This window comes from Ahaetulla prasina, chromosome 18 (assembly GCF_028640845.1).
Source record: "Ahaetulla prasina isolate Xishuangbanna chromosome 18, ASM2864084v1, whole genome shotgun sequence".
Lineage (NCBI taxonomy): Eukaryota > Metazoa > Chordata > Lepidosauria > Squamata > Colubridae > Ahaetulla > Ahaetulla prasina.
The window spans coordinates 7,983,560-8,011,366 of NC_080556.1; the positions used below are offsets into that span (position 1 = coordinate 7,983,560).

The following is a 27,807-nucleotide window of genomic DNA, read 5'->3' on the forward strand; positions in this document are numbered from 1 at the left end:
CAACTAGACACAAGGACAGTTTTTTCCCGAAGGCCATCACTCTGCTAAACAAGTAATTCCCTCAACACTGTCAAACTATTTACTAAATCTGCACTACTATTAATCTTCTCATCGTTCCCATCACCAATCTCTTTCCACTTATGACTGTATGATTGTAACTTTGTTGCTGGCAATCCTTATAATTTATATTGATATATTGACCATCATTTGTATTGTAAATGTTGTTCCTTGATGAACGTATCTTTTCTTTTATGTACACTGAGAGCCTATGCACCAAAGACAAATTCCTTGTGTGTCCAATCACACTTGGCCAATAAAAAATTCTATTCTATTCTATTCTATTCTATTCTAAAACCGGCGGGAAGCTCCGCCCACTGACCTGGACATCAGGGCGGGAAGCTCCACCCACTGACGTCCCTTACTATTCCTGACCGAGCCGAAGGTTGCTTTTTGCCAGCACCTGATCCCGTCTGACCTTGGAAGCTAAGCAGGGTCAGGCCTGGTTAGTACTTGGATGGGAGACTGCCTGGGAGTACCAGGTGCTGTAGGCTTGATTCTTCTTCTTTTTTTGGCCTTTAAAGGTGGCTCAGTGGCTAAAACGCTGAGCTTATCGATCAGAAAGGTTGGCAGTTTGAATTCCTAGTATTGGTCTCCTGTGTCAGTAGGGGGTTGGACTAGATGACTTCCAAGGTCCCTTCCAACTCTGTTGCTGATGACTGAATTGTTCTATTGTCTTATTTTGCACATTAGGCGCACATAAAAAACTAAGCACATTAGTGCATGCAGCTATTATTCTCCCCCTCCCCCCAAATATCTGGTATTATGCAAACAATTGGTTTCTTTCTGGAGGGTGTCAATCATTCTTTCCAATTCTGTCGTTAGCATCGCAGGATGTGTTTTTTTTTAAGAAAAAGTGAGCAGAGGACCAGCAATTTCAATTCCAGTCTGATCCAAAAGGGGGCAGCACCATCTAACTAACTAACCAGCCAGCCTAGGCCAAGACCTCAACACTCAACTGTTGCAGAATAGCACCCTCTGGCGGTGATTTAAAGGTACTGCCTTTGAAGTAAGGCGTGGGGGGGTGGCGGGAGGAAAATCCTTGGTCCAGCTCAAAAGTGAAATAGCATTTTCAAATTGAACATTAGAATAGAATTTTTAGAATTTTATTGGCCAAGTGTGATTGGACACACAAGGAATTTGTCTTTGGTGCATATGCTCTCAGTGTACATAAAAGAAAAGATACCTTCATCAAGGTACAACATTTACAACACAATTGATGGTCAATATATCAATATAAATCATAAGGATCTGTACGTTATTATCATTATATGTATGTACATATATATGTACATATATATGTATAATATGTACATTATCTGTACGTGCCGAGTCCCTCAAAGCTCCGAACCACGTCTTAAATCTGCCTCAAGTTATTTCAAGATACCTCACTTGCTGTGTCAAATTAATTTGGCAATTGGGCTGAAAGGCTGAATTGCCTTGAAATTGCTCCTTCAAATCAAATATTTGCACACCCTTGAGGGTGGGATCGAAAACGATGAAGTGGGAGGCCTTTTTTTCCCCCTAGCAAAACCACACTAGTTGCACAAACGAAAGTTATGCATGGTACATAATGTTATCTTTCTCGCTTTGGTTTTCAAAACTGGGAACAGTATCTTCAACCCTCCACTCCAAAATCATTTTATTAAAAACACCGAATGCAGGTTGCTGGGGAAAATAAAATAAAATACGGCGCTGCTTTCTGCTCAGAAAAAAAAAATCGTTAAGTTCGTTCCACGTTTACATTTTAAAGCCTTCTGTTTCATAGACCACAAGGAGGCGCAGTGATTAGAAAGCAGCATTGTAGGCTTATTCTGCCCACTGCCAGGAGTTCGATCCTGACTGGCTGAAGGTTGACTCAGCCTTCCGATACATTTAGAGAGGCTGTAAAGTCTTAAGTGCTATTACGATACAGATAGATAGATAGATAAGATAGATTATAGATAGATAGATAAGATAGATTATAGATAGATGTGGATAGGTAGAGATGATTGATCGAGATAATAGATAGGGGGAGAGAGAGAGGGAGGGAGAGAGATACAATTGATGCTATGGTGGTGCATTGGTTAGAATGGAGCATCTGCCCACTGCCAAGAGTTCAATCCTGACTGACTGAAGGTTGACTCAGCCTTCCGATACTTAGAGGCTGTAAAGTGCTATTACAAGATATATACATACAATTTCAATTTGTTTCAAATTTCAACTGTTTCAACTCCTACCCTCAAAACGACACTATAGAGCACTGCACACCAGAACAACTAGACACAAGAACAGGTTTTTCCCAAAGGCCATCACTCTGCTAAACAAATAATTCCCTCAACATTATCAAACTATTTACTAAATCTGCACTATTAATCTTCTCATCGTTCTCATCCCCAATCTCTTTCCACTTATGACTGTATGACTGTAACTTTGTTGCTGGCAATCCTTATGATTTATATTGATATATTGACCATCAATTGTTGTACCTTGATGAACGTATTTTTTCTTTTATGTACACTGAGAGCATATGCACCAAGACAAATTCTGTGTGTGTCCAATCACACTTGGCCAATAAAAAGATAATAGATAGATAGGGGGAGAGCGAGAGAGGGAGGGAGATGATTGATGGATGCTATGGCAGTGCATTGTTTAGAATGGAGTATTGCAAGATAACTCTGCCCAATGCCAAGAGTTCGATCCTGAACGATTGACTCAGCCATTCCATTTTTCAAGGGTCGGTAAAATGACGACCCAGTTTGTTGGGGACAATAGACTGATTCTATATGCTGCGGTAAAGCATTATGAAGCGGTATGTAACTCTTAAACGCTATTGCTTCTGCATGATCAAGGGGGGGAAAAACCCAGCTTAATCCGAGAGAAAACCAAACCTGTAAAATCTTTTAAAATAATTGATCTGTGATTTCAGTAAGACCTGACTCCCATTTGCCTTGGCCAAAAGACAGCCGCTCTCACCCCACGGAATTCTACAGAGCGTTTGGCAAATCCCAATATTAACATAAAAGGGCTACACGCTTTTCATTTCTTTGCTTGTTGTGCTCAATTTTTCCCGCACCCCACCCCCCCAAAAAAAGGAAAAAAAAAGGAGACAAAGTCCATTTTTGATGTCTTGTTTTTTTAAAAAAAAAAAAGGAAACAAAACCATACATACAGACATACCCTTCTGGCCTATACTGTACCTAGGCACAATATTCCCACGAGGCAGAATGAGCGACATGGGGGGAACTGGCTAACATCAGGGGTCTCTGAGAGGTCCCCTTTCCTCCCAGATCTTTTGGGCTGCAGCCCCCAGAATTCCCAGCCCTCGGCCCTTATTTCGAACCAGGAGGACTGGAATCTCATCTCGGTCTTTTGAAAGGAAGGAAGATGGGCACAGCTTTATCATCTCAGGCTGGGAATTTGGGCACTCGTAGCTCAAGACACTCCAACCAAGAACGGGCTCAAAGAAAGGTATAATATCATTTTTTGCAAAACCACCTGCGAAAATGCATCACGGTTATCTTCTTAAAACGGGAGACCGTTCCTCACGTTCGTACAAAACGTGTTTCTGGGAGAGATCGTCATTTCGTTCCCGGGCTGCCCCGGGCTTAACAAAGATGCATGATTACGAGTTAGTTTGGGAGCGGTTTTGTGTGGATGATAAGCGACGTCTCCAAATGAAGAGAAGAGCTTAAAACGCTTCCTCTCTCTTGATGGGCGGGCTGGCAGAGCACAAGTTTAAAGCTGGCAGACGCTTCTTGGGTCAGCTAAAAAGAGGTTTCTGAGCATCCAAGCCCACGTCAAGGGAAAGGGCAAAATTGTTGTGGTCCGTCAGCAGCCTATGGAGCTGGCCACGGAGTCGGACAGCGATGAGGCTGAGGTGAGGCCAGGGCCATCGGGAAGTGAGGTGCGGACTCCAGAGCCTCCAGAGACTGATAGTAGTGAGGCAGAGGAACAGGAGGAGCCTGAGAAGAGCTGCCAGAAGGCAAGAGCAGCTCAAGCAGAGAGGACGACTCGGGAGTAGGGACAAGAGATGATTGGCCCCTCCCATAAGGCTTAAAAGACCAGCAACGGTGTTTGGGCTCTTTGCCGGAAAACAACATTGATAGCTTTGTCTTCTGCTTCGTCTATGTCTTTGTTTTTGTGGCTTCTGGAGGTTTGCCAGGAGGGGCCTTTGGCAGTTTACCTAATTGGACCATAGTTTGCGAGATAACGGAGGAATTTGTGTTGGGAGGCATTTGTTTTACTTTGAGTTGAACGACGCTGGGAATGAAGTAATTCCCAGCTGTTCGAATAAAGTTTGTTTGTTTTTCCATGGACTGAGTTTCTTACTATCTACTTGGGCCTGGGTCACAACAAAAATATCCAAAACAGTGAAATGGAAGGAATTGCTTCTCCTATGGAAGACAAACAAAATGAGGGGAAAAAAAAAAGATGACAAGTGGGCGTTTGCTTTTGAAAACATCACACTGTTCAGGGGGGGGGACACACACACGAGGGGGTGCTGCCAAACCAGGCCCCTCTCTGTTGTGGCCCGCCAAAGCTGTCGGCGGAGTCGGACAGTGAGGAGGTTGGGGAGGAACTTGGGCCAGTCCTGGGGGGCTGGGGAAAGCTTGGGCGAGGACTCTGCGTCAGAGGCAGAGAGAGAGTTAGACAGCAGCGAGGCAGAGGAACAGCTGGAGCCTGTTCCCAGTGTGCGCATGCGCAGAGCTGCCAGAATACCAGAACAACTCAGAAAACAGGGTCGACTCAGGAGTAAAGCTGCACCTTGGAGGTGATTGGCCCCTCCTACAGGAAACAAAAAGAGGAGGGAGTGGGCTTTTGCAGGTATCGATTCGTTCATTCCGTGACTATGAGAGACTCTGCGCCAAGTTTTGCCTTGTGCTGCGGTCGGAAACAAGTTACGTGGCAGCCAAACGAGATAAGGTCTGTGTTGATAAACATTCCTTTGAAAAACTGTTTGGACAGGCCTTGCTGACTGTGAATGAACGCAATTCACAGTCGTCTAAATAAAAGAGGTTTTTGCCGGGATCGATTCCTGCCTCCTGCTTGTTAAGGGAGCCTAGTTCAGAACATCTGCTGAGTTATTGCTGGGGGAGGGGAGGGGGAGGAGGGGAGCCTCATAAAAAGAGCCTTTGGGGGAGGGGAAATATTTGTTAGCTATAAATACAGAGCCATGAATCAGGGCAGTTAAAAAGGAAACACCAACTGGTTTAACACTCAGTCCTGGAGGAGGGAGCCACCTCCGAACAGCACAGCCTGCAACCAAGGCCTGAGTAGAAGTTTTGGAGTCTTGCCAGGGGGCCGAACGCCAAGTCCTTTTTCTTTTAAATACATCATAGGAAGGGACACATTCAGCTGGCAAGAGAAGGTGCCCGGACTTGCAGACGGGAGGGCCGAGCCATCGCCGGAGAAATGTTTTGCCGTTAGGGTGGTGCCGCTCCGAGACCACCTCCAGACGAATCAAGGGAAGAAGCCAAGCTATCCGGTGGCGTTTTTTACACGGTACTCAGTGCCTGGGGAAGGGAGGGGAGGAGGGGTGGAGAGGAGGAGAAAAGTACAGCAGTTACAGGAAACTGGCATGGGAAACGTTCTGCCCCGAAACGAATAAAACAATTGCGTAAAAGTTGTTTATTCGACAATCGCTTCATCTGGGGGCAGCGAAAAGGGCAGGCAGTAAAAGGATAAACCAGGCCCCTCCCATTTTCCCCAGGCTTTTACTCCTGGAGGGGGGAAGGGACAAGGGGAGAGCCTGAGCCAGCCAATATATCTAGGGCAGTGATGGCTAACCTTCTTGTCACCATGTAGCCCCCCCGCTGCAACCTGTTTTTGGTCCCAGAAGGCTACAGGGAAGCCTGCTAGGCCCAAAAAGGGCCATGGGAGGGGGGTGGGCTTTGCCCCCCCCCGCGCATGTGACCCCTTCGCCCCTGGTGGGTTTCAAAAAAAATTTCGAACGGTTCTGTGGATGTGGCTTGGTGGGTGTGGCAGGGGAAGGATACTGTAAAATCTCCATTCCCTTCCCAATCCAGGGGAAAGATACTGCAAAATCCCTATTTTCTCCTGATCAGCTGGGACTCGGGAGGTGGAGAATAGTTTGGGGGGGGGGCAGTCAGAATTTTTACGACCGGTTCTGTGAGTGTGGCTTAGTGGGCGTGGCAGGGGAAGGTTACTGCAAAATCCCCATTTCCTCCCGATCAGCTGGGACCTGGGAGGCAGAGAATAGATGGGGAGACGGGGCGAGTCAGAATTTTTACGACCGGTTCTCCGAACTACTCAAAATTTCCGCTACCGGTTCGCCAGAACTGATCAGAACCTGCTGAAACCCACCTCTGCTCCACCCCCTGCACATGGCACACATCCCACCCCCCATGCATGTGCAGCGAAGACTGGAAAATCAGCCGGCCTGCGGGAGGTGCGCGCGCCTGCGGGCTGAAGCTGAGCTGGGCAACGGCTCACGTGCCCGTAGAGAGCATGCCACCTATGTGTGCCATAGGTTCGCCGTCATGGACCTAGGGAGTGGATAAGACAAACCAGTGGGTCGGTTCCAAGGAAAGGGAACCACACCGGCAATGGCAGAGGTAAAAAAAAAGAAAAAAAGAATCCAGGCGTGGTTTACCTTTCGTGCAAACTCTGGCAAGACGAAAGCCGCTCGGTGGACATCCGAGTTGTAATACTTAAGGCTCATTTTTTCCACTTGTTCCTGAGAAAGTAGCTGGATCGGTTCCCTGAAGTTCGTGTTCTGCAGAAGATTTCACACGATGAAAATAAAATAAAATATATAGCGACAGCCCAGCCATGTTTTATTCGTTTGCAGCCCTTGGAATCACTAATGAAACTTTTCCCCATCCAGAAGTTACCAGGCGGGGAACTCCTAGACTTCTCCGCTAGCATGGAGTTGTGAGCGGGCAACATTGGACATTGCAAAAGAAGGCCATCCGAGAAGCTCCTACTTAAAAGCAAAAGGAGCCATGTTCTAACCTAAGCTTCCGCAAACCGCGAAGCGGACTCCTTGTCCCGACAAAAAAACCGTTTTTTATTAAGTGATTGTGAATTTCTCTCATTCACTTCTAGCAAAGTCTTTCAAGGGAGAACTTACAGTCACAGACCTTATCTGGCTTGGAGAACTGCCAGACCAATATCTTCAAAACTTGGCAAGGAGTCCCGAACCAATTAGGTGAACTAATTGTCTCCTGCAGTCCCGTCGCTCCTCTTTTATTCCCTCTGGGAGGGGCCATTCATCGTCCACCCGTGGCCTTACTCCCAAGTCGACCCTTGTTCTTCAGCTGTTCCCTTTGTCTGGCGTATCTGCGCATGCGCACACTGGGAACAGGCTCCAGCTGTTTGTCTGCCTCACTGATGACTGACTCCAAAGGCAGCTGATAACTGTCGGACGGCCCTGGTCCCTTCTCTGCCTCCGACGCAGAGCCCTCATCAGAGCCTTCCCCAGACTCCAGGACTGACTCATGTTCCTCCCCAACCTCCTCACTGTCTGAATCTGGCGGGCCACAACAAGCCATCTGAGGTATCCCAAGGCTGGCACGTTCACCTCCTCTTCTCCCTTGCCCCATACACAATTACACCGACTCACTCCGTTAATTCAAATTCAGGGAGGGGGAAAAAAAAACACCCCACTTTCGGTCCTTACTGGATTTTTGCTGCAAAGCATGAAGCCAATCTGGCCGCTGGGATACGTCGGGATGGTGCAGTAGGCGTACTCGACCACCGGAAAGAGCGATTTACAGAACTGGCGCATCTCCTTAATGAGGTCAAGGTGCAACCACTGGCATTCGCCTGGTGAAGAGAAAGAAAATGGAGAGGAGGGTTTTTTCCCCCCCCGTCGGCCTGGCCTTGGTCTTCTCGCGAGACATAATCAGAGGCGTCATTTACCTGCAAGCCTCATCGTGTTTTTTTGTTTCTCTTGCTTTTATAAAAGCACCGCACCAGTAATTTGTGATTAAATAGACCTGTTTTTCTAAGTTTGTACATGCCTCTGGCTCTTAAGAGACCTGGGTAAGCACACCGAGACCAGCTATAAACCAACCAGCAAAGCAAGATTAAAAAAAAAAATAACCCCACACTGAACATATTTTGCAAAGGCAACTACAGCAGTCCTCGGCTGAAGACACACAACCGAGCCCAACGCTTATGTCGCTAAGCAAGACGGTGGTTAAATGAACTTCGCCCCGCGTTACGACCTTTCTCGTCACCGCGGTGGAGCGAATCCCTGCAGCTGCGAAGTCAGTAAGCCGGTCCTTAAGTGAATCTGGCTTCCCCCGTTGACGTTGCGACCGTCGTCATAAACACGAGTCGGTCACTAAGCGTCTGAATTTTGATCACCTGACCAAATGCTGGGGACGCGGCAACGGTCGTAAGCGAAAAATGGTCATAAGACCCTTCCCCCCCCCCCAGCGGGGTGGTAACCTCAAACAGTTGCTAAGCGAAACCGTTGTAAACCGAGGACTTACCTGTGCTCATGTTTGCAACTGACTTGGGTTAACCAGGCTGGGAATGTAGAGCTGGTGGGTTCAGGCTGATTGGGGGTGGGAGGGGGGTTCTTTAAGGCAGGGGTCTCCGACCTTGGTCCCTTTAAGACTTGTGGACTTCAACTCCCAGAGTTCCTCAGCCAGCTTTGCTGGCTGAGGGACTCTGGGAGTTGAAGTCCACAAGTCTTAAAGGGACCAAGGTCGGAGACCCCTGCTTTAAGGGGGATCTTAAAAAAGCAAAAGTGGGGTTTAGCTCGAGTGGGGTTTAGCTCGAGCAAGGGAGAACTGGACAAGACCCGGTACTCGAGCCAGGAATCACCTTGGCAACAGAGAATTCCATCTTCCCGCAAGGCGGTTTTCATCAGCTGATAATAGGATTCCTTAAACAGGCTTTCCGCCGGACCTGGCAAGAAAGGGTGGAGGTTAAAAGAACATTATAAGTCGTCAGATTAAAACTGGGGGGGCATCTTGGGAGTCCGGAGCATGGAGGGACTCTGGGAGTTGAAGTCCACAAGTCTTAAAGGGACCAAGGTTGGAGACCCCTGTTCTAGTAGGCCCATTTTTCGCCCTCCCCGAGCCTCCACCCACATCCTACAGTTACCTGCATCCAAAACGGGCCCCATGGGGACTCCTGGGAGGGGAGGGGCAGGATGGGTGCGGCCAACCAGGAGTGAGATTTGGGGGTTCTCCGAACTGCACAGAATCCTAGCTAGAGGTTCTCCCGAACCCCCAGCAGCCCTCCCCTGGTCTATGGAGATTCTCTTGTCATCCAGGTCATGGCTGTTCCTACCATGTTGCCTTTTCTTCAAGAGGCAACTGGACTTTTCTTCAAGAGGCAACTGGACTCTGGTTTTTTTTCTTTGAAGACCTCTCGCTTCTCATCCAAGAAGCTTCTTCAGCTCTGACTGGATGGCGGGGAATTAATGGAAGGACTGATACTCCTTGCAGACAGCTGGTCATTCGCATTCTTTTATAGAGCGCCTTTTATATTTTTATAGGGGCGCGGTGGCTCAGTGGCTAAGACGCTGACCTTGTCGATCGAAAGGTCGGCAGTTCAGCGGTTCGAAACCCTAGTGCCGCATAACAGGGTGAGCTCCCATTCCTTGTCCCGGCTTCTGCCAACCTAGCAGTTCGAAAGCACATAAAAAATATGCAAGTAGAAAAATAGGAGCCGCCTTTGGTGGGAAGGGAACAGCGTTCCGTGCGCCTCTGGCATTCAGTCACGCCGGCCACATGACCACGGAGACGTCTTCGGACAGCGCTGGCTCTTCGGCTTTGAAACGGAGCTGAGCACCGCCCCCTAGAGTTGGGAACGACTAGCACGTATGTGCGAGGGGAACCTTTGCTTTCACCTTGAGCCATTGAGGCCACTTGGAGATTTATCTGTGTTCACCCTGAGGGAACTCTTCCCTTTCCCGCCATCCAGTCAGAGCTGAAGAAGCTTCTTGGACGAGAAGCGAAACGTCTTCAAAGAAAAAAAGCCAGAGAAAGTCCAGTAGCCTCTTAAAAAAAAAAGCAACTTTGGGACGATCGGAGTAGTTGCCTCCTCTCGACCAACTGACCTGGCAGGGTTCATTCGGAGGATAAAACGGGGAGAGGGAGGTCTTTTTTTTTTTTTTGAATTTATACCTCGCCCTTCTCTGAAGACTCAGGGCGGCTTACATTGTGTAATAGTCTTCATCCGTTTGTATATTATATACAAAGTCAACTTATTGCCCCCAACAATCTGGGTCCTCATTTTACCTACCTTATAAAGGATGGAAGGCTGAGTCAACCTTGGGCCTGGTGGGACTTGAACTTGCAGTAATTACAAGCAGCTGCGTTAATAACTGACAGACTTAGTCTGCTGAGCCACCAGAGGCCCTTAACCTAAGGGCCAACCTTAATGACTATAACTTGTTGCTGGCAATCCTTATGATTTATATTGATATATTGACCATCAATTGTGTTGTAAATGTTGTACCTTGATGAACGTATCTTTTCTTTTATGTACACTGAGAGCATATGCACCAAGACAAATTCCTTTTGTGTCCAATCACACTTGGCCAATAAAAATTCTATTCTATTCTATTCTAACCAAAAGCTGGGAAAAAGGCGGATAGGGGAGACTGCAGGTGGGGCCCGGCTCCCCAGACTCACCCATGGGGTCAGAAGAATCCGTGATGATCACATCGAATGCCTCTTGGTTCTGTTTCATGAATTCGAAGCCGTCCCCAACGTGGAGCGTCAGCTTCGGGCTGGAGTAGCCCACAGCCATGCTGGGCAGGTATTTCTTAGAGGCCTGGATCACGTCCTGCAACATTTTTAGAGTCATGCGGTTTTTTTTCTACGTCCGGCGAGTAACGGGCCATTTCGGGAGAAGCTTACTCCCAAACCATTAACTCTTGAGTTAACCCTCAATGGAAACACATCACGTATTTACAGCGCGTATCACAACTTTCTGAGATTTCAAGCCAAATGGGTTTTTTTTTCCTGGCTCTCGCTGGAGAAGCGGAAGAATCGATCTCAGGCTTTTGAATTGCACGGTTGCTTAGAAATCCTAAGTTGCATGAACAGAGGGATACAATCAAGATCAAGGGAGGTACTAACACCACTCTATAAAGCCTTAGTAGGGCCACAGCTAGAGTAGTGCATCCAGTTTTAGTCACCAGACTATAAAAAGATGTTGAGACTCTAGAAAAAGTGCAGAGAAGAGCAACCAGGATGATGAGGGGATGATTGGAGGCTAAAACATACGATGAACGGTTGCAGGAACTGGGCCTGGCTAGTCTAGTGAAGAGAAGGATCAGGGGAGACAGGATAGCAGCCTTCCAATATTTGAGGGGCTGCCACAGAGAGGAGGAAGGGGGTCAAGCTATTTTCCAAAGCACCCGAAGGCCAGACAAGGAATAATGGATGGAGACTGACCAAGGAGAGATTCAACCTGGAAATAAAGATAAATTTTCTGACACCGAGAACAACCAACCCATGGAGCAGAAGTTGCCTTCGGAAGTCGTGGGAGCTTCATCCCTGGAAGCTTTCAAGAAGAGACCGGACTGCCATCTGACAAAAACAGTGTAGGGGTCTGCTTGGGTGAAGGGGGTTGGACTAGATGACCTACAAGGTCCCTTCCAACTCTCGTGTATCTGTATCGATCTGTGGCTACCACTAAGCCGCAGCCCTTCCGTTGCTTAGTCCTAAGGTTTTACTTCTCATACGGTCAGGGCACAGTTAAACTAGTTAAGAAGCCCCCCCTCTGCATTTTCCCCAATTTATCCCAGCCCTACCTGCTTCAGTTCTTCCTGCACTCCCCCTCCCCGCGCAACCCCATCCCAGGCTGTGCCCTCGAGTCCAACAAGGGCTGTGACTGCATGATATACAGGCTATTTTTCAGCTGGCCATAAATGAGAACTCGTAAATGAGAACGAATCCCAGTACATATCGTATTAACCAACCGCAAGGGTAACTGTTGCTGTATTTTATTTTGGCTGTAAACCACCCTGAGTCCTTCGGGAGAAGGGCGGTATACAAATTAAATAATACACACACACACACACACACACACACACACACACACAATAATAATTAACTTCTATAGGAAACGTAATTGGATGGCTTGCTGAGTTTTCCCTTATTATTATTATTATTATTATTATTATTACTATTATTATTACTATTATTATTATTATTATTATTATTATTTATTTATTTATTAGATTTTTATACCGCCCTTCTCCCGAAGGACTCAGGGCGGTGAACAGCCAAATAAAAACGAACAAGCACAGAGACAAAATTAAAACATATTAAAAAAACCAATTATAAACTGGCCAATTAAAATTGACACTAAAATAAGCAATCCTAAAACCCCACTTAAAAACTTCATCAAGCTAGCCCCGCACAGTGGAATAAGAAAGTCTTGAGCTCGCGTTTAAAAGACCGGAGGTCGGGGAGTTGACGCAGCCCCGGAGGCAACTCATTCCATAGGGCTGGAGCCCCCTTGTTTTGCTGGCTCCCGACATCCAGGTTGTTCGAGGACTCGGGAGGGAGTAAATCCACTTCCAGAACATTCCTGTCCTGGAGTTTGACTTTCACTGGGGGCATTTTTGCTGAAGAACATCCTGTTCCAGGCTAAACACCTCACCTTCCAGTTGGGACAAGCTGTATTTTCTGCCTCCTGGGCCTCACACCTTTTAATTTCCTCTTCCACCCAACTGTGGAAGATTCTGCCAGTTGGAATTCTCCTCCCTCTGATGAAATCTAACCAGGACAATGTTCCATGAAGGGAAAACCAGATGTACCCCCAGTTTGGGAGATGACGACAGAAAAGAACTAAACAAAACAGTTCCGGTCCCAAGATTTGGCTGGCTATTTTCCCCATCCAAACAGGGAAACTGCAAGGAGTGAAACCTTGGAATAAATTTCCTAAGGACAATGGATATTGGCAGTCTCCGGGGATGTATACAAAACCTGAATCTTGCACAGTACCGCAAACCTAGACGTGAGCAAAGGGGTTGAGATTTGGCACAGACGTGGCTGGGAACGTTGGGAGTTGGAAGTCCAAATATCTGGAAGGCAGGTTTCAAATCACACCCCAGGCAACCTTGCAATTTTGCAACTCTGCTTCATGTTACCCTGTTTCCCCGAAAATAAGACCCAATTGGAAAATAAGTCCTAGCGTGGTTTTTCAGGTTCGTAATATAAGTCCTACCCCCAAAATAAGCCCCAGTTAAGATTGTCATCCAGATGGATGATTTAGTACCGTATTTTCTTTTCTTTTATGTACACTGAGAGCATATGCACCAAGACTAATTCCTTTTGTGTCCAATCACACTTGGCCAATAAAAATTCTATTCTATTCTATTTCCCCAAAAAGAAGACCTCACTAGAAAATAAACCCTAATGCGTCTTTTGGAGCAAAAATTCATATATAAGACCCGATTTTATTTTCAGGGAAACACAGCTTTCTCCCAAGAGTTTTAGTTCTACATTGCAAGGTAATATGCGACCTTGGTGATCGTCGTTATTAAATCATTGTGATGTAACTTAAATCAGGACGGGGACCAAAGGCCAACCCCCTTCTTAGAGTAGAAGAATTTATTAAAAAGACAAGTTCTGCTTCTAAAGGTTAACTCAGCTCTCTCCTTACAACGTCTACAGTGCTAAATATTATCTTGCGCTGATCTCGGAGTGCAGTAAAATACAACTAGACACATAGACCTCCTTACTAGTAAAATACATCCCTGCCATTTGGAGCCCCAGTGTCTGATTTTCTTGCAGAAGGCATGAAGCCCCAACTCCCCTGCAGTGTCCATCAAGTTTTGCAAAGCGAGGCATACCTCATCGATTTCACACTGTATTACTGACTCAACGGAAGGATGCTTCACCACTTCTCTTAAGACTCCACCGTCGCCACCACCGATAATCAGAATCTGGACAAAAAAAGGAGAAGGCACCACCTCAAGCTACAAGCCGAATTTCCATCACAGGCTTACGTGGATTTAGAGGCCACCCGAATCCCCCAAGAGAGCTTACAGTATTAAAAGCAGGAAAAAAATGTCCCAGACTGGATGCGTCTACCAGGAAACAAATACTTGGATGTGGCTCAGTGGCTAAGACGCTGAGCTTGTCGATCAGAAGGTCGGCAGTTCAGCGGTTCGAATCCCTAGCGCCGCGTCACGGGGTGAGCTCCCGTGACTTGTCCCGGCTTCTGCCAACCTAGCAGTTCGAAAGTATGTAAAAAATGCAAGTAGAAAAAAATAGGGGTCACCTTTGGTGGGAAGGGAACAGCGTTCCGTGCGCCTTTGGCATTGAGTCATGCCGGCCACATGACCACGGAGATGTCTTCAGACAGCGCTGGCTCTTTGGCTTTGAAACGGAGATGAGCACCGCCCCCTAGAGTCAGGAACGACTAGCACGTATGTGCAAGGGGAACCTTTACCTTTTATAGTCTATATCCATGATGGTGAACCTCTGGTGCCACAGGTGGCATGCTTAGCCATATCAGTGGGCATGCGAGCTCAGCGGCCTTCCTGGAAGTTGGCAAATGGGCCATTTTTGCCCTCCCCAGACTCCTAGGGAGGCCCTGGAGGCTGTGGACAGCAAAGAACGGGCCTTCCGGTCCCACCAGAAGTTGGCAAACGGACCGCCTCCTGGTATGTCTGTAAAGATTGGCCAGACACCCTGCTGCGGGGCCGTCCCGCAGCCCAGGTAGCCAACCGCAAGCAAAGCTCCGGTTCCTGGCTGGGATCTGAGAAAGGCTCACCTTCCGAGGGTTTGGATGGCTGCACAGAGGGAGGTTGGCGATCATTTCCTGGTAGGAGAATTCGTCCCTTTCGGTGCACTGGATGACCCCGTCAAGAACCAGGACGTTGCCGTAGGTTTTGCTGGAAAAGAGAGAGGGTCGAAGGATCCCGCTGAAGTTTTAAGCAGGAGGATTCAAGTGTCTTGGCGACGTTTCGACGAAGTCTCATTCGTCATCTTCAGGCTTCAGCTTCGTGCTTCTGGGAAGTGCCAAGACACTTCTAATTTTACACGGGAGAAAACCCGAACAACCAAAGACCTACATACAAACACTCGTGAAAACCTCAGAAAACATATATATATATATATATATGGCCTGGATAGGTGGCTCAGTGGCTTAGATGCTGAGTTCATCGATCAGAAAGGTCGGCGGCTCGAATCCCTAGTATTGGTCTCCTGTGTGAGCAGGGAGGGGGTTGGACTAGATGACCTCCAAGGTCCCTTGCAACTCTATTACTGTTTAGATCAAGGGTCTGTAACCATAAAACACTGAAAGAGCCATTTGGATCCATTTCCCAGAGAAAAGAAAACACCGGGAGCCACAAAACCCTTCCCGTGCCTGACTTATTTCTTAAGCGGCCACAAAACGAGCATCTGTAGTTGAATTAAAGGTTCTGTTTTCTTCTGAAACTTTTCTTTTCTTGGATTTAGCCATGAATGGCCTACCGGGGGTTGAAAAGCTCAATAAACTGCGTGCCGGCGCCGGGGTGTCGCACATTGGCAGTTGCGACACATATTTTGAGTGAGAGGGGAGCCGCAGCAGAGGGGTGAAAAAGAGCCACATGCGGCTCCAGAGCTGCAGGTTGCTGACCCCTGGTTTAGACTTTGGGCCACCTTTGCTGTCCCCGAGGATAAAACTCACCCACCGCATCTCTGCATCCATCCAACAAGACGTGGCGATTTCTGCTTTGATCAGCTCTCTCTCTTCCCATCCCACCCCCCACCCCAACCCACTTTTCCTTTCTTCCTTCTTTCTGACCCTTATCCCCATCCCAGCTGCCTCTATTCCTGGGTGAGGAAGCCTGTAGGTCCCCAGAGGAGGTTCTTGGCCGCACGAGCCAACTGGATCAGGTGCCACCCAACCAACCGGGCTTGGGTCCCCTTGGGGTGGGGTGGGTGAAGAAAGACTGTCTGCCAAGTGGGATCGAGCGCATGGCGACTCCTTTGAGACCCACAGAGATCCCACCCTCCGTTCGAGATCCATGGAGATCCCATCCACTCTTCGAGACCCACGGAGATCCCATCCTTCCTTCGAGACCCATGGAGAGCCCATCCTCCCTTCGAGATCCACGGAGATCCCATCCCTCCTTCGAGACCCACGGAGATCCCATCCTTCCTTTGAGACCCATGGAGAGCCCATCCTCTCTTCGAGATCCATGGAGAGCCCATCCTCTCTTCGAGATCCATGGAGATCCCATCCCTCCTTCGAGACCCACGGAGATCCCATCCACCCTTCGAGACCCACGGAGATCCCATCCATCCTTTGAGACCCACCGAGATCCCATCCTCCCTTTGGGACCCACGGAGATCCCATCCACCGGTTGGGACCCACGGAGATCCCATCCACTCTTTGAGACCCAAGGAGATCCCATCCTCCCTTCGAGACCCACCGAGATCCCATCCTCCCTTTGGGACCCACGGAGATCCCATCCACCGGTTGGGACCCACGGAGATCCCATCCACTCTTTGAGACCCAAGGAGATCCCATCCTCCCTTCGAGACCCTTGGAGATCCCGTCCTCCCTTTGAGACCCACCGAGATCCCATCCACCCTTCGAGACCCACGGAGATCCCGTCCTCCCTGCGGATCGCTACGGGGTGGGGTCCCTTCCCTTCCGGGCTGCTGGCTCACCTGCGGAAGACGAGGATCTCCTGGAAGGGCGAGCGCTGGTGGTGCAGCACCTCCTCCACCTGCAGGGAGAGCGCCTGGCCGGGCCACAGGCTGCAGGTCTCGCGGAACCAGCCCTCCGGCGAGACGGCGCCTCCGGCCGCACCGGCCTCCATGCCCGCCCAGCCCAGCCCGGCCCGGCCCGGCCTCCGCTGCCTCGCAGACGGGGAGGGGGGGGCGAGGAGGAGGAGGAGGAGGAGAGCGGCGCCCCTCCCTCCCTCCCTCCCTCCGCCACTGCGGCGGCCCACCTGTCCGCGCCAGGAGGCGTGGCCGCGGCCCTGTTTTTTTTTTTCTCCCAAAGGGAGGGACCAATGGGAAGCCGCGCCACCTCGGGAAGCCGGGCTCTCATTGGCCGCTCCTCTCAGAGGAAGACCGAGAGAAAGTCAGCAAGGTAGGGTGCGCGCTCCAGGCCTGGCCACGTGGGGCGCCGCCGGAGCGGCCGGGCCCTGATTGGCTGGCTGGCGGGGGGGGGGGGGAGAAGGCGGACGCGGAAGCGAGGGGCCGTCCCTCCACGTGGCTTGGCTTGGCTGAGCGGCAACAGTAACAAGAGTGGGAAGGGGCCTCGGAGGTCATCCAGTCCAACCCCCTGCTCAGGCAGGAAACCCTGCACCACTTCAGACAAATGGCTGTCCAACCTCCTCTTAAAAACTTCCAGTGTTGGAGCATCCACAACTTCTGGTGGCAAGTCGTTCCACTGTTTAATTGTTCTCACTGTCAGGAAATTTCTCCTTAGTTCTAAGTTGCTTCTTTCCTTGATGAGTTTCCACCCGTTGCTTCTTGTCCTGCCTTCAGGTGCTTTGGAGAATAGAATTAAAGAATAACAGAATTGGAAGGGACCTTGGAGGTCTTCTAGTCCAACCCCCTGCTCAGGCAGGAAACCCTACACCACTTCAGACAAAATGGGTTATCCAACATCTTCTTAAAAACTTCCAGTGTTGGACCATTCACAACTTCTGGAGGCGAGTTGTTCCACTGATTAATTGTTCTGACTGTCAGGAAATTCCTCCTTACTTCTAAGTTGCTTCTCTCCTTGATTAGTTTCCACCCATTGCTTCTTGTCCTGTCCCTGCTTTGGAGAATAGGTGGACTCCCTCTTCTTTGGGGTAACCCCTGAGAGATTGGAACACTGCTATCATGTCTCCCCTAATCCTTTTCATTAAACTAAACATACCCAGTTCCTGCAACCGTTCTTCATATGTTTTAGCCTCCAGTCCCCTAATCCTCTTTGTTGCTCTTCTCTGCACTCTTTCTAGAGTCTCCACATCTTTTTTACATCGTGGCGATCAAAACTGAATGCAATATTCCAAGTGTGGCCTTACCAAGGCTTTATAAAGTCATTCACGTGATTTTGATTCTATCCCTGTTTATGCAGCTCAGAACTGTGTTGGCTTTTTTGGCAGCGGCTGCACATGGCTGGCTCCTATCTAAATGGTTGTCCACTAGGACTCCCTCTCACAGTTACTACTATTGAGCGAGGTATCACATATACTATACCTGTGACATCAAAGAAAAAAACAAAGTCCTGTTGCCACTTGAAAAAAAAGCACCTTTGGGACAGCTACGACCTGGCGGACTGAGGATCTCCATAGACACTTTTCCTTGGAGAGGTAATTCTTCAGGTGAACCCGAGTTGGAACCTCCCAGAGAATCTCTCTCCGGAGCTGTCTTAAGAGCGAGATAGTGACCATTCCACCGCTTGGATTACAGCACCCATCAGTCTCAGCCAAAAGCCTTCTTCTCCCCCAGCTTTTTTATAGGGATGGGGCCCGCAGTGTTGTTTCAGACCGTTTTTTTCTATGCAGGTAGTCCTCCGCTTTCAACAATTCGCTTAGTGACCATTCAAAGTTACAACCACTGAAAAATGTGACTTGGGACCATTTTTGAGAGTTAATGATTAATGATTTGAGAGTTAATTAAAGAGAGTTAACTCTGCTTAACAACTAATTGCCACAACACTGTCCAATAATTTATTAAGCCTGTATTACTATTATTCTTCTCTTCCTTACTAGTATCTATCTCTTCCCACTTATGACTATAACCATATCACTTGTATCTTTCAATTTATATTGTTTTTATTTCCTAGTACGATTTGATAGCTTATTAGTAACCTTGACGATCACCAAGTGTATCTTTTTATTCTTGATGAATGTATTTTATTCTCCTTATGTACATCGAGAACTTATGCACCAAAGACAAATTCCTTGTGTGTTCAATCACACTTGGCCAATAAAGAATTCTATTCTATTCTATTCTATTCTATTCTATTCTATTCTATTCTATTCTATTCTATTCTATTCTATTCCTATTTTCCTTTATAGCAGCTTCGACATGTGATCAGAATTTTGTGACCTTCTCACAAGCGAAGTCCATGGTGGGCAGCTAGACTTTTACGTGCAAAAACAGATGGGCAGTTTGATTCCCACAATGGACAAATGGCTGCAGAAGTTGATAGAAGTTAGCAGAGGGCTAAATTCACTTCTTTTGGTTAAAGAAAAAAAAATACAATGATTCTGGTTTCTACCTGGAAACCACTTCTGGACTTTGTGCTTGAAGTGGGGAAAAAAAATGAAACTTTGATTTTGGGTTTTTACTGATAGGTTTGTTGTTATAGAAATGTTATGCTAGATTATGCTATTACGGTATGTAAAAGTAAAAAGCTGAGCTTTGGATGTTGTCTTATTCTACTGTACCAAAGTCAGAATTCAACATCTTTTCTTTCATTTTCTACACTTTTCCCTCCCCTACCTTTCCTATTCTTTGGCACTGTTGTATTTTATATTATAAACAAATAAAACATAAAAAAGCAAAGTCAATGGGCAGGCCACATTCACAACAACAGGGTTACTAACTTATCAGCTGCAGTGATTCCCTTAACAACTTGTGGCAAGGAAGGTCGCAAAATGGAGTAAAACTCACTTAACATATTCTATTTTGGGCTCAATGGTGGTTGTAAGTCGAGGACTACCATTAGCTGCTTAGGAGTGCCTTTCTTGTCTTCTGAGATGTTTGCTGGCTTTCCAGTCTACAGCCATGGGGTCACCTGGTGGTATCCCATTCATAACTAGCCAGGCCTTCACTCATTACCGTTTGGAGCTCAGTGGGGCGTGCCAGTTAGTTCAATACTGACTCTTTTAGGACCAGGTGTCTGTTGGGGAGCACTTTTATCAATATTTAGGAGGCAGTTGCGCTCTGCACCTGCTCAGAAACTCTGGAACCATCTTAATGCGTTTTATATGTTTCATTTTCCTTTCCCCTCACTGCTAGGTAAACGGACTTGAATGTTTAATTTGAATAAAGCTAATTTAAACTATAATAACCGCGCAATGCATAAAGAAGCAAAAGAAGAAAAACAAATGAACCATCGCTTAATTTAAACTTGCCTTCCTTTCCTTTTTCCAGGGGAAAGAAAAGCATTTTAATTGTTTAAAAAAAAAAAACCCAACACGTCGAAAACAAGTTATCCCATACAAAAAAAAAAGTAAAAAAAAAATGGCAGGACTTTTTTTCTCGATTCTCGCGTCTTCCAAGAACTTCCATGATCTGGTGTTATCTTTTTGGCCAGTTGTGCCGAAAACCCCTGCGTGAGGACGATAGAAAGGTTAAGGAGAGAGCTGAACTGATTAGGGGTTTGAAGGAGGTTAAAACGATTTGAGCATCGGGAATTGCTGGCACAGATGGGTTTTGGTAAAAAGTTTATTATGGCAACAGAAGCTATATACCACAAACAATCAGCCAAAGTCCTGATGAATGGCGAATTGACAGAACCCATTCAAATTAAAAAAAGGAACAAGACAAGGTTGCCCGCAGTAATTTAGCTTATGATTGTTAGATGTTATACCCTGTATTTTGCTCTGGGAAGTCGGGGGGGGGGGGGGAGGGGAGAAGGGGGGGGAGGGAGGAGGAGGGCATGTATTTTTAAAAAATTTTTGTAAAACTTTTTAATAAATTAAAAAAAAAAGACAAGGTTGCCCGCTGTCACCTCTGCTGTTTGTATTAACACTGGAAGTTTTAAATAGAAATACCAGAGAGGAACGAGAAATAAAAGGCACAAACATTCAAAAAGGAAGAATACAAATTCCAAGCATTGGCTGATGACCTGGTTTTTATCATTGAGGATCCATTAGAATCAATAACTATTTCGATAGATTAAAAACAGGAGAATTTGGAAACGTAGCAGGCCCGAAAATAAATAAAGCTAAAACGAAGATTTTAACCAACAAAAAAAAAAGTAAAAAAAAAAACGGCAGGACTTTTTTTCTCGATTCTCGCATCTTCCAAGAATTTCCATGATCTGTGTTATCTTTTTGGCCAGTTGTGCCGAAAACCCCTGCGTGAGGACGATAGAAAGGTTAAGGAGAGAGCTGAACTGATTAGGGGTTTGAAGGAGGTTAAACGATTTGAGCATCGGGAATTGCTGGCACAGATGGGTTTTTGTGAAAAGTTTATTATGGCAACAGAAGCTATATACCACAAACAATCAGCCAAAGTAATGATGAATGGCGAATTGACAGAACCCATTCAAATTAAAAAAGGAACAAGACAAGGTTGCCCGCAGTAATTTAGCTTATGATTGTTAGATGTTATACCCTGTATTTTGCTCTGGGAAATCGGGGGAGGAGAAGGGGGAGGAGGAGGAGGGCATGTATTTTTAAAAAATTTTTGTAAAACTTTTTAATAAATTAAAAAAAAAAGACAAGGTTGCCCGCTGTCACCTCTGCTGTTTGTATTAACACTGGAAGTTTTAAATAGAAATACCAGAGAGGAACGAGAAATAAAAGGCACAAACATTCAAAAAGGAAGAATACAAATTACAAGCATTGGCTGATGACCTGGTTTTTATCATTGAGGATCCATTAGAATCAATAACTATTTCGATAGATTAAAAACAGGAGAATTTGGAAACGTAGCAGGCCCGAAAATAAATAAAGCTAAAACGAAGATTTTAACCAACAAAAAAAAAATGCTAATGAAGCAAAAAGTTGAACTAGCAGAAAAGATCAGAAATGCAGATTACAAATAAAAGAATTGTCCAACAGTCCCAATTTCACTACAGGATGGCAAACGGTCACCAAACAGTGGCATGGCACATTATGGACTAGAACCTTTGTAAGTCTTATCTGCCAGGTACAGGTGGTCAAAATTAAAAATGATCGAAATTTGGATGCTTGGCAACTGGCACGTATTTAGGATGGTTGCTTTTTTTTAATTTGCATTTATATGGAGTCCAAAGACTCAGGGCGGCTTACAGTATGTTAGCAATAGTCTTCATTCTATTTGTATATTTATATACAAAGTCAACTTATTGCCCCCAACAATCTGGGTCCTCGTTTTACCTACCTTATAAAGGATGGAAGGCTGAGTCAACCTTGGGCCTGGTGGGACTTGAACCTGCAGTAATTGCAGGCAGCTGCTGTTAATAACAGACTGTCAGTCTGAGCCACCAGAGGCCCCTTTGTGTGCCGTGCCCCAGGGTTATAAGATCAAACGAAGTCAATGGGGAAGCCAGGTTTGCTTAACGGCCGTGCTGCTAACTCAGCTGCAGTCGTTCACTTCATAAATCTGGCAAGGTAGGTTGTAAAACGGGGCAAACCCCACTTAACAAATGTCTCACTTTTGCAACAGAAATGTTGGGCTTTATGTTGACCGTACGTTGAGGACTATCTGTAGTTCCAATATTCCAGCTAGTTTAGTTTATACATACCGTATTTTTTGGAGTATAAGACGCACTCCCCCCCCCCCCCCGCCAAAAAAAAGAGGGTGAAAATTTTGGGGCGTCTTATACACCAAATGTACCCCCTGCCCATTTCGGCCATTTTCAGCCTGTTTTACACCTGTTCCAGGCTGTGGGGCTTATCACAGCACATTGCCGCCTCCGTGCCTCTGGCCTCTGCGCGTCGCGTTTTCGGCCTCCGAACACTCCGTTTTAGTCCTGTTCCAGGCTGCGGGGATCGCCACAGCACATCGCCACCGATCGCCGCCTCTGCGCATCGCGTTTTCGGCCTCCGTGTGTTTGGAAGCTGAAAACGTGATGCGTAGAGGCCAAAAATGCGAGGCACGGAGGCGGCGATGGTCTGTGGCCATCCCTGCAGCCTGGAACAGCTGATTGGGGGTGTTCCGGGAGGCGATCCACCTGCCAATCAGCTGCTGTTGCTGAATCAGGCAATAAGGTGCTGAAGCTGACCAAGCTGTTTGCTATTTGCTGCAAGGACGTGTCAAGAGTTTGCAGCAGCAACGACATCCAGAAAGCACACGCTGATTCAGCAGGATTCAATAACTTCTCTTTATATATATCATAACAATGAAGTAACTATACCATAACCAAAAGCAGGTTTTCCAACCTGATAGTAAGTACAAGTTTCAGTTTTGACCAGCAGACTCTGGGCCTCTGGTGGCTCAGACTGCTAAGACAGTCTGTTATTAACATCAGCTGCTTGCAATTACTGCAGGTTCAAGTCCCACCAGGCCCAAGGTTGACTCAGCCTTCCATCCTTTATAAGGTAGGTAAAATGAGGACCCAGATTGTTGGGGGGGCAATAAAAGTTGACTTTGTACATAATATACAAATAGGATGAAGACTATTGCTTGACATAGTGTAAGCCGCCCTGAGTCTTCGGAGAAGGGCGGGATATAAATGCAAATAAATAAATAAATAAAAACTAGTTTGCAGCTTTAGCACAGACTCAGAACTGCAGAGCTAAGCCACTCCCAGGCTCCTTGCTGTCTCCTTCCTGGTTGCTCACACAGCCAATACTGTTTCAGTTTCCAAACAGCCCTCAACTCTCTCACACACTGAAGGACGCTCGCCAGATGGATGCTGGTAAGAGGCAGGTATTTTTTTTATTGTTTTCCTCCCCCCAAAAACGAATGTGCTGCTTATACTCCGGAGCAGGGGTCACCAATCTTTCGGATCTCAGGGACCACTACATTTATAATTTTAAATCCTGTGGACCACTAATATGATCTAGTGGACTACTGATGACTGGCTGGGTGGGCGTGGCAAGGTGGTCATGTGACTGGGTGGGCGTGGCCAGCTCAATGTCATTCACGTCAAGGGGCACCTTGCCAGCCTCTACTTACTACTCCTTGCCTGCCTGCCCGGGCCCTTTAGGGCCCCAACAGGAAGCAGTTGCTGAAGCTAAGCAGCCACCATGAGAAAGAGCTGGCTCAGTTCAAATTGGATTGAGTGAGAAGGCGGCTCAACAGAAGCACCTCACTGAGGACTAGGAGCATAGGCTTTCCAAGCAGAGGGAAGACCTGCGGGAGTGCAAGGCTAGGTACCGGCACCTGGCGGTTCAGTGGGCTGAGATGGTCAGCGAGTTCCAGGCCATGATGAAGTCCCACTGGAACAAGGCCCTCTGGCTCTTCATCACCAGCCTTCGGCCAAAACCCCACAGGAGGTTGAAGCAGACCCCAAGTTGGAATTTCTGCCCCCCTCCGACTCACACAAAGAGACCCCGAAGGGGGAGACCCTCTGCAGCAACATAAACATTCGTTGCACCTATCTGTCCCAGGGGGCGTAGTTTGAGGACCCCTAACTTAGTGCAATATAAAAAAAAATGCAAATAATTTTTCTGGGGACCACCAAAATTTTTCCATGGACCACCAGTTGGTGATCGCTGCTCTGGAGCGTCTTATACTCCGAAAAATACGGTATATGTATATGTATTTATTTATTTGTTTGTTATAACTGTACCTACCTGTTGGATTTTCCAGCTGTGAAAGACATGCTTTTTGTTCCTGCTGGCTGCTGTGATTTGTTGGCTCCTGAAAATTTCTGGAGGTTGGTTTTTTGTTTTTTGGGTTTTTTTTGCGGGTAGGGGGCAGGAAATGTGGAGGGAGAAAAGAAAACAGGAAAAAAAAAAAAAGAATGAATGGTCTGGTTGAAACTCTTGATAATTCTATTTTTCCTTCCGGAACAATAATTATTAGAAACCCATTTCCCGCTGACAATACATTGTGTGGCCAAGCATCACCCCCACCCCACTCCCGACCCACCCATCACAACACCCCTCTAGGTTTCCCCACATCTGAAAGAGCCACGAGACAACACAATGTACAACGCACAGCAGCCTGATTTTTGTGATCTATAGGCTGGGCTGAGGAGAAAGGCACGGAAAAGCCACTTGTTGGATGGGTGGCAAATAAAATGCATGCATTCATTCATTGTTCGTGCTAACTTTCTCCTCTGAAGCAGCAAATAAGTCAAAGGAACGAGCCAGTTGGGTCTAGCGGTTAAGGCACCAGGAGGTGATGAGTTCCAGTCCTGCCTTAAACATTAAAGCCAGTGAGTGGCCTTGGGCTGCTCCCTTTCCTTCACCCCAATCCACCTCACAGGGACGTTGTTGTGGAGAAAAGAAGGAGGCAGGTAGATTATGTTGTGGTATGCCAGCAGCCTGTGAAGCTGATAACCGAGTCAGACAGCGATGAGGCTGAGGAAGAACAGGGGCCAGTCCTGGAGGCTGGAGAAGGCCCGGATGAGGGCTCTGCGTCGGAGGCAGAGATGGGGCCGGGGCCATCGGGGAGTGAGGTGCGGACTCCAGAGCCTCCGGAGGCTGACAGTAATGAGGCAGAGGAACAGGAGGAGCGTGCACGCATGAGAAGAGCTGCCAGAAGGCAAGAGCAGCTCAAGCAGAGAGGACGACTCGGGAGTAAGGCCAAGAGATGATTGGCCCCTCTCACGAGGCTTAAAAGACCAGCAATGGTGTTTGGGCTCTTTGCTGGAAAACAATGTTGATAGCTTTGTCTTGTTGCATTTGTGTTGTATCGACGTCTTCTGAACGTTTGCCAAGAAAGGCCTTTGGCAGTTCGCCTAATTGGACCAAGGTTGGTGATAGGACCGAGGAATTTGTGTTGGGAGGAATTTGCCTTAATTTAGTTGAACTACGCCGAGAATGAATTAATTCTCAGCTGCCCGAATAAAGTTTGTTTGTTTTTACACTGAGTTCCCTACTACCTACTGGGGCCTGGGTCACAACAGATTAATGTACGTTCGCTGCCTTGAGTTATTTATAAAAATAATAAAAAGTGGAATGATAAAAGACATACCTTGTTGCCAGAGGCCTGGATGGTGGGATTAAATTGCCGTGGCGGTTTGGATTTGCTGCTCCCTGAAAAGAAAGGAAAAACCGAAAGGGACTCTTAGGAAGGAATGTTGGTGTAAAAGTACCAAGTCCAAAAAGTAACGGAAGACAAGAAAAAACACCAAAGCTGCTTGGTGTTTAACAACCAAGGACACACCTAGCAACTGGGCAGTAGCTAAAGACGCATGGTAAAGGTAAAGTTCCCCTCGCACATATATGCTAGTCGTTCCCGACTCTAGGGGGCAGTGCTCATCTCCGTTTCAAAGCCGAAGAGCCAGCGCTGTCCGAAGACGTCTCCGTGGTCATGTGGCCGGCATGACTCAATGCCAAAGGCCCACGGAACGCTGTTCCCTTCCCACCAAAGGTGGTCCCTATTTTTTCTACTTGCATTTTTTTTTATGTGCTTTCGAACTGCTAGGTTGGCAGAAGCCGGGACAAGTCATGGGAGCTCCCTCCGTTACGCGGCGCTAGGGATTCGAACTGCCGAACTGCCGACCTTTCGATCGACAAGCTCAGCATCTTAGCCACCCTTTGAAGAAGCAAAGGAAGGGCGACTTGTTTTTTTACCGGCGAAGACTCGGAAATCAGATTTGCTGTAGTCAAAGGGCGTGAAGTGGCTGGCGGCAGCGTCGGCTTCAGGCTGGGGAGTTTCAGGTTTGGCCTTTTTCCTCTTGGGGGTCTCCGTCGCAGGATTCTGCTCTTCTGCCTCCCGCTTTGGGATGGCGTGTTCTTGCTGGAAACACAACCAAGGAAGGAATAAAGATCTCCGCACGGTTTCCAAGGAGGCAGGACAAATTCTCGTCCCCGCTGCCAAAGCAGAAGCTGGAACGTGACTGCAGCGACTTCAACTGTCGCATTGGCGATTCATGCTGGGGAAGAGTCTTCCCAGGAAGGATCAACTGCTTTCAGATTCCTTCTACCCACTAGATCAAGGGTCTCCAACCTTGGCAACTTTATGACTTGTGGACTTCAGCTCCCAGAATGTGCTGGGTGAGGAATTCTGGGAGTTGAAGTCCACAAGTTGTAAAGTTACCAAGGTTGGAGACCCCTGATCTAGATCTCCCCAAGTGTTGACACTCACCGCGGCTAACTGGCGAACAGAGACGGCCTCCTCCGTGTCTTTGATCCTGGGTTCCTTCTCTGCGCCCTTCGGGGCTGCCTGGGGAGTGGAGGCTGTGAAGGGAAGGAAGGACAAACAGAACGGATGGAGAGATTCAAGCCTCGGCCCAACAAATCTGGAGAGGCTTACTCTGCGTGTTAAGGGAAGGGACAGCTTTCCTCTTGAACACACAGGGAGCTTTGCTGGATCGCCGCTCAGGATCATTTCACTCGGCTTTGGTGGAAACGGATCACTAACACAAAGCCTTCATCCTCCCACCCCACAGGAAGCAACTGCCTACCGATTGGTTTCACTGCATTTACTCTTCAAGTAAGATGAGCATTGATGCCCACGTACCTATTCTAGATCAAGGGTCCCCAAACCCCGGACTGTGACCTATTTGGAATTGGGTCACACAAGTGGCTGACGTGCATATGTACGCAGCTCAATTTGTATGAGCAGCGGGCCAATGGACACTCACACACATATGCGCTGGCCTGCCACTCGTGCACGTTGTTCTGACCTAGGCTTGCCCAGCAGCACGAAGCCAAGTCCTCGTCCCGATAAACCCCTTTTTATTTAATTTACAGTGGATTCCTCTCCAGCAAAAGTCTTTCCTCTCCCGCAGTCTTTCAAGATAGTTCACAATTACCGAACTTTATCAGGCTTGGAGAGCGGCCAGGCCGATACCTTTCATTGGCAAGAATGCAGGAATCAACTCACTGTCTCCTGCAAACTCCAGTCCCGTCACTCCTCTTTAATTCCCTCTGGGAGGGGCCATTCATCATTCACCTGTGGCCTTACTCCCAAGTCGACCCTTGTTCCTTAGCGGTTCCCTTCGTCTGGCAACTCTGTGCATGTGCACACTGGGAACAGGCTCCAGCTGTTCGTCTGCCTCACTGATGTCTGACTCCGAAGGCAGCTGATAGCTGGCATACGGTCC

The 27,807-nt window shown here is 47.5% G+C and overlaps 2 protein-coding genes across 3 annotated transcripts in view; both read right to left on the reverse strand.

The window, feature by feature from the left end:
• Positions 1-3,151: 3,151 nt before the first annotated feature.
• On the reverse strand, positions 3,152-16,892 carry SRM (spermidine synthase). Its single transcript, XM_058160986.1, has 8 exons — positions 16,650-16,892; positions 14,761-14,881; positions 13,835-13,927; positions 10,659-10,812; positions 8,839-8,922; positions 7,682-7,827; positions 6,653-6,775; positions 3,152-5,552 (listed from the first exon to the last, which is right to left on the reverse strand). Exons 1-8 carry the CDS (start codon positions 16,799-16,801, stop codon positions 5,535-5,537), a joined length of 891 nt encoding a protein of 296 aa, XP_058016969.1. The 5' UTR covers positions 16,802-16,892; the 3' UTR covers positions 3,152-5,534.
• Positions 16,893-20,108: 3,216 nt separating this feature from the next.
• Positions 20,109-27,807, reverse strand: part of EXOSC10 (exosome component 10) — a 33,356-nt gene continuing 25,657 nt past the window's right edge. The window contains exons 21-25 of one of the 2 annotated variants that reach the window (XM_058160971.1): positions 26,847-26,938; positions 26,333-26,498; positions 25,731-25,792; positions 24,383-24,459; positions 20,109-20,262 (exon numbers count right to left, since the gene is read on the reverse strand). In XM_058160971.1, the coding sequence (XP_058016954.1) occupies positions 20,232-20,262; positions 24,383-24,459; positions 25,731-25,792; positions 26,333-26,498; positions 26,847-26,938 (428 nt within the window). In that variant the 3' untranslated portion in view covers positions 20,109-20,231. Of the gene's footprint in view, positions 20,263-20,900; positions 21,013-24,382; positions 24,460-25,730; positions 25,793-26,332; positions 26,499-26,846; positions 26,939-27,807 lie in introns of those variants that run through there. The other variant, XM_058160970.1, reaches the window with a different exon arrangement.

Bases quoted from the DNA above. Each gene is read 5' to 3' on its own strand.
- SRM (XM_058160986.1), bottom strand. From the start codon at position 16,801: ATGGAGGCCGGTGCGGCCGGAGGCGCCGTCTCGCCGGAGGGCTGGTTC. The intron at 13,928-14,760 runs GTGAGCCTTTCT...TTTTTTGTCCAG, and splicing joins GCCATCCAAACCCTCGGAAG to ATTCTGATTATCGGTGGTGG. The intron at 10,813-13,834 runs GTATGCCTCGCT...AAAATGTTGCAG, and splicing joins TACAGTGTGAAATCGATGAG to GACGTGATCCAGGCCTCTAA.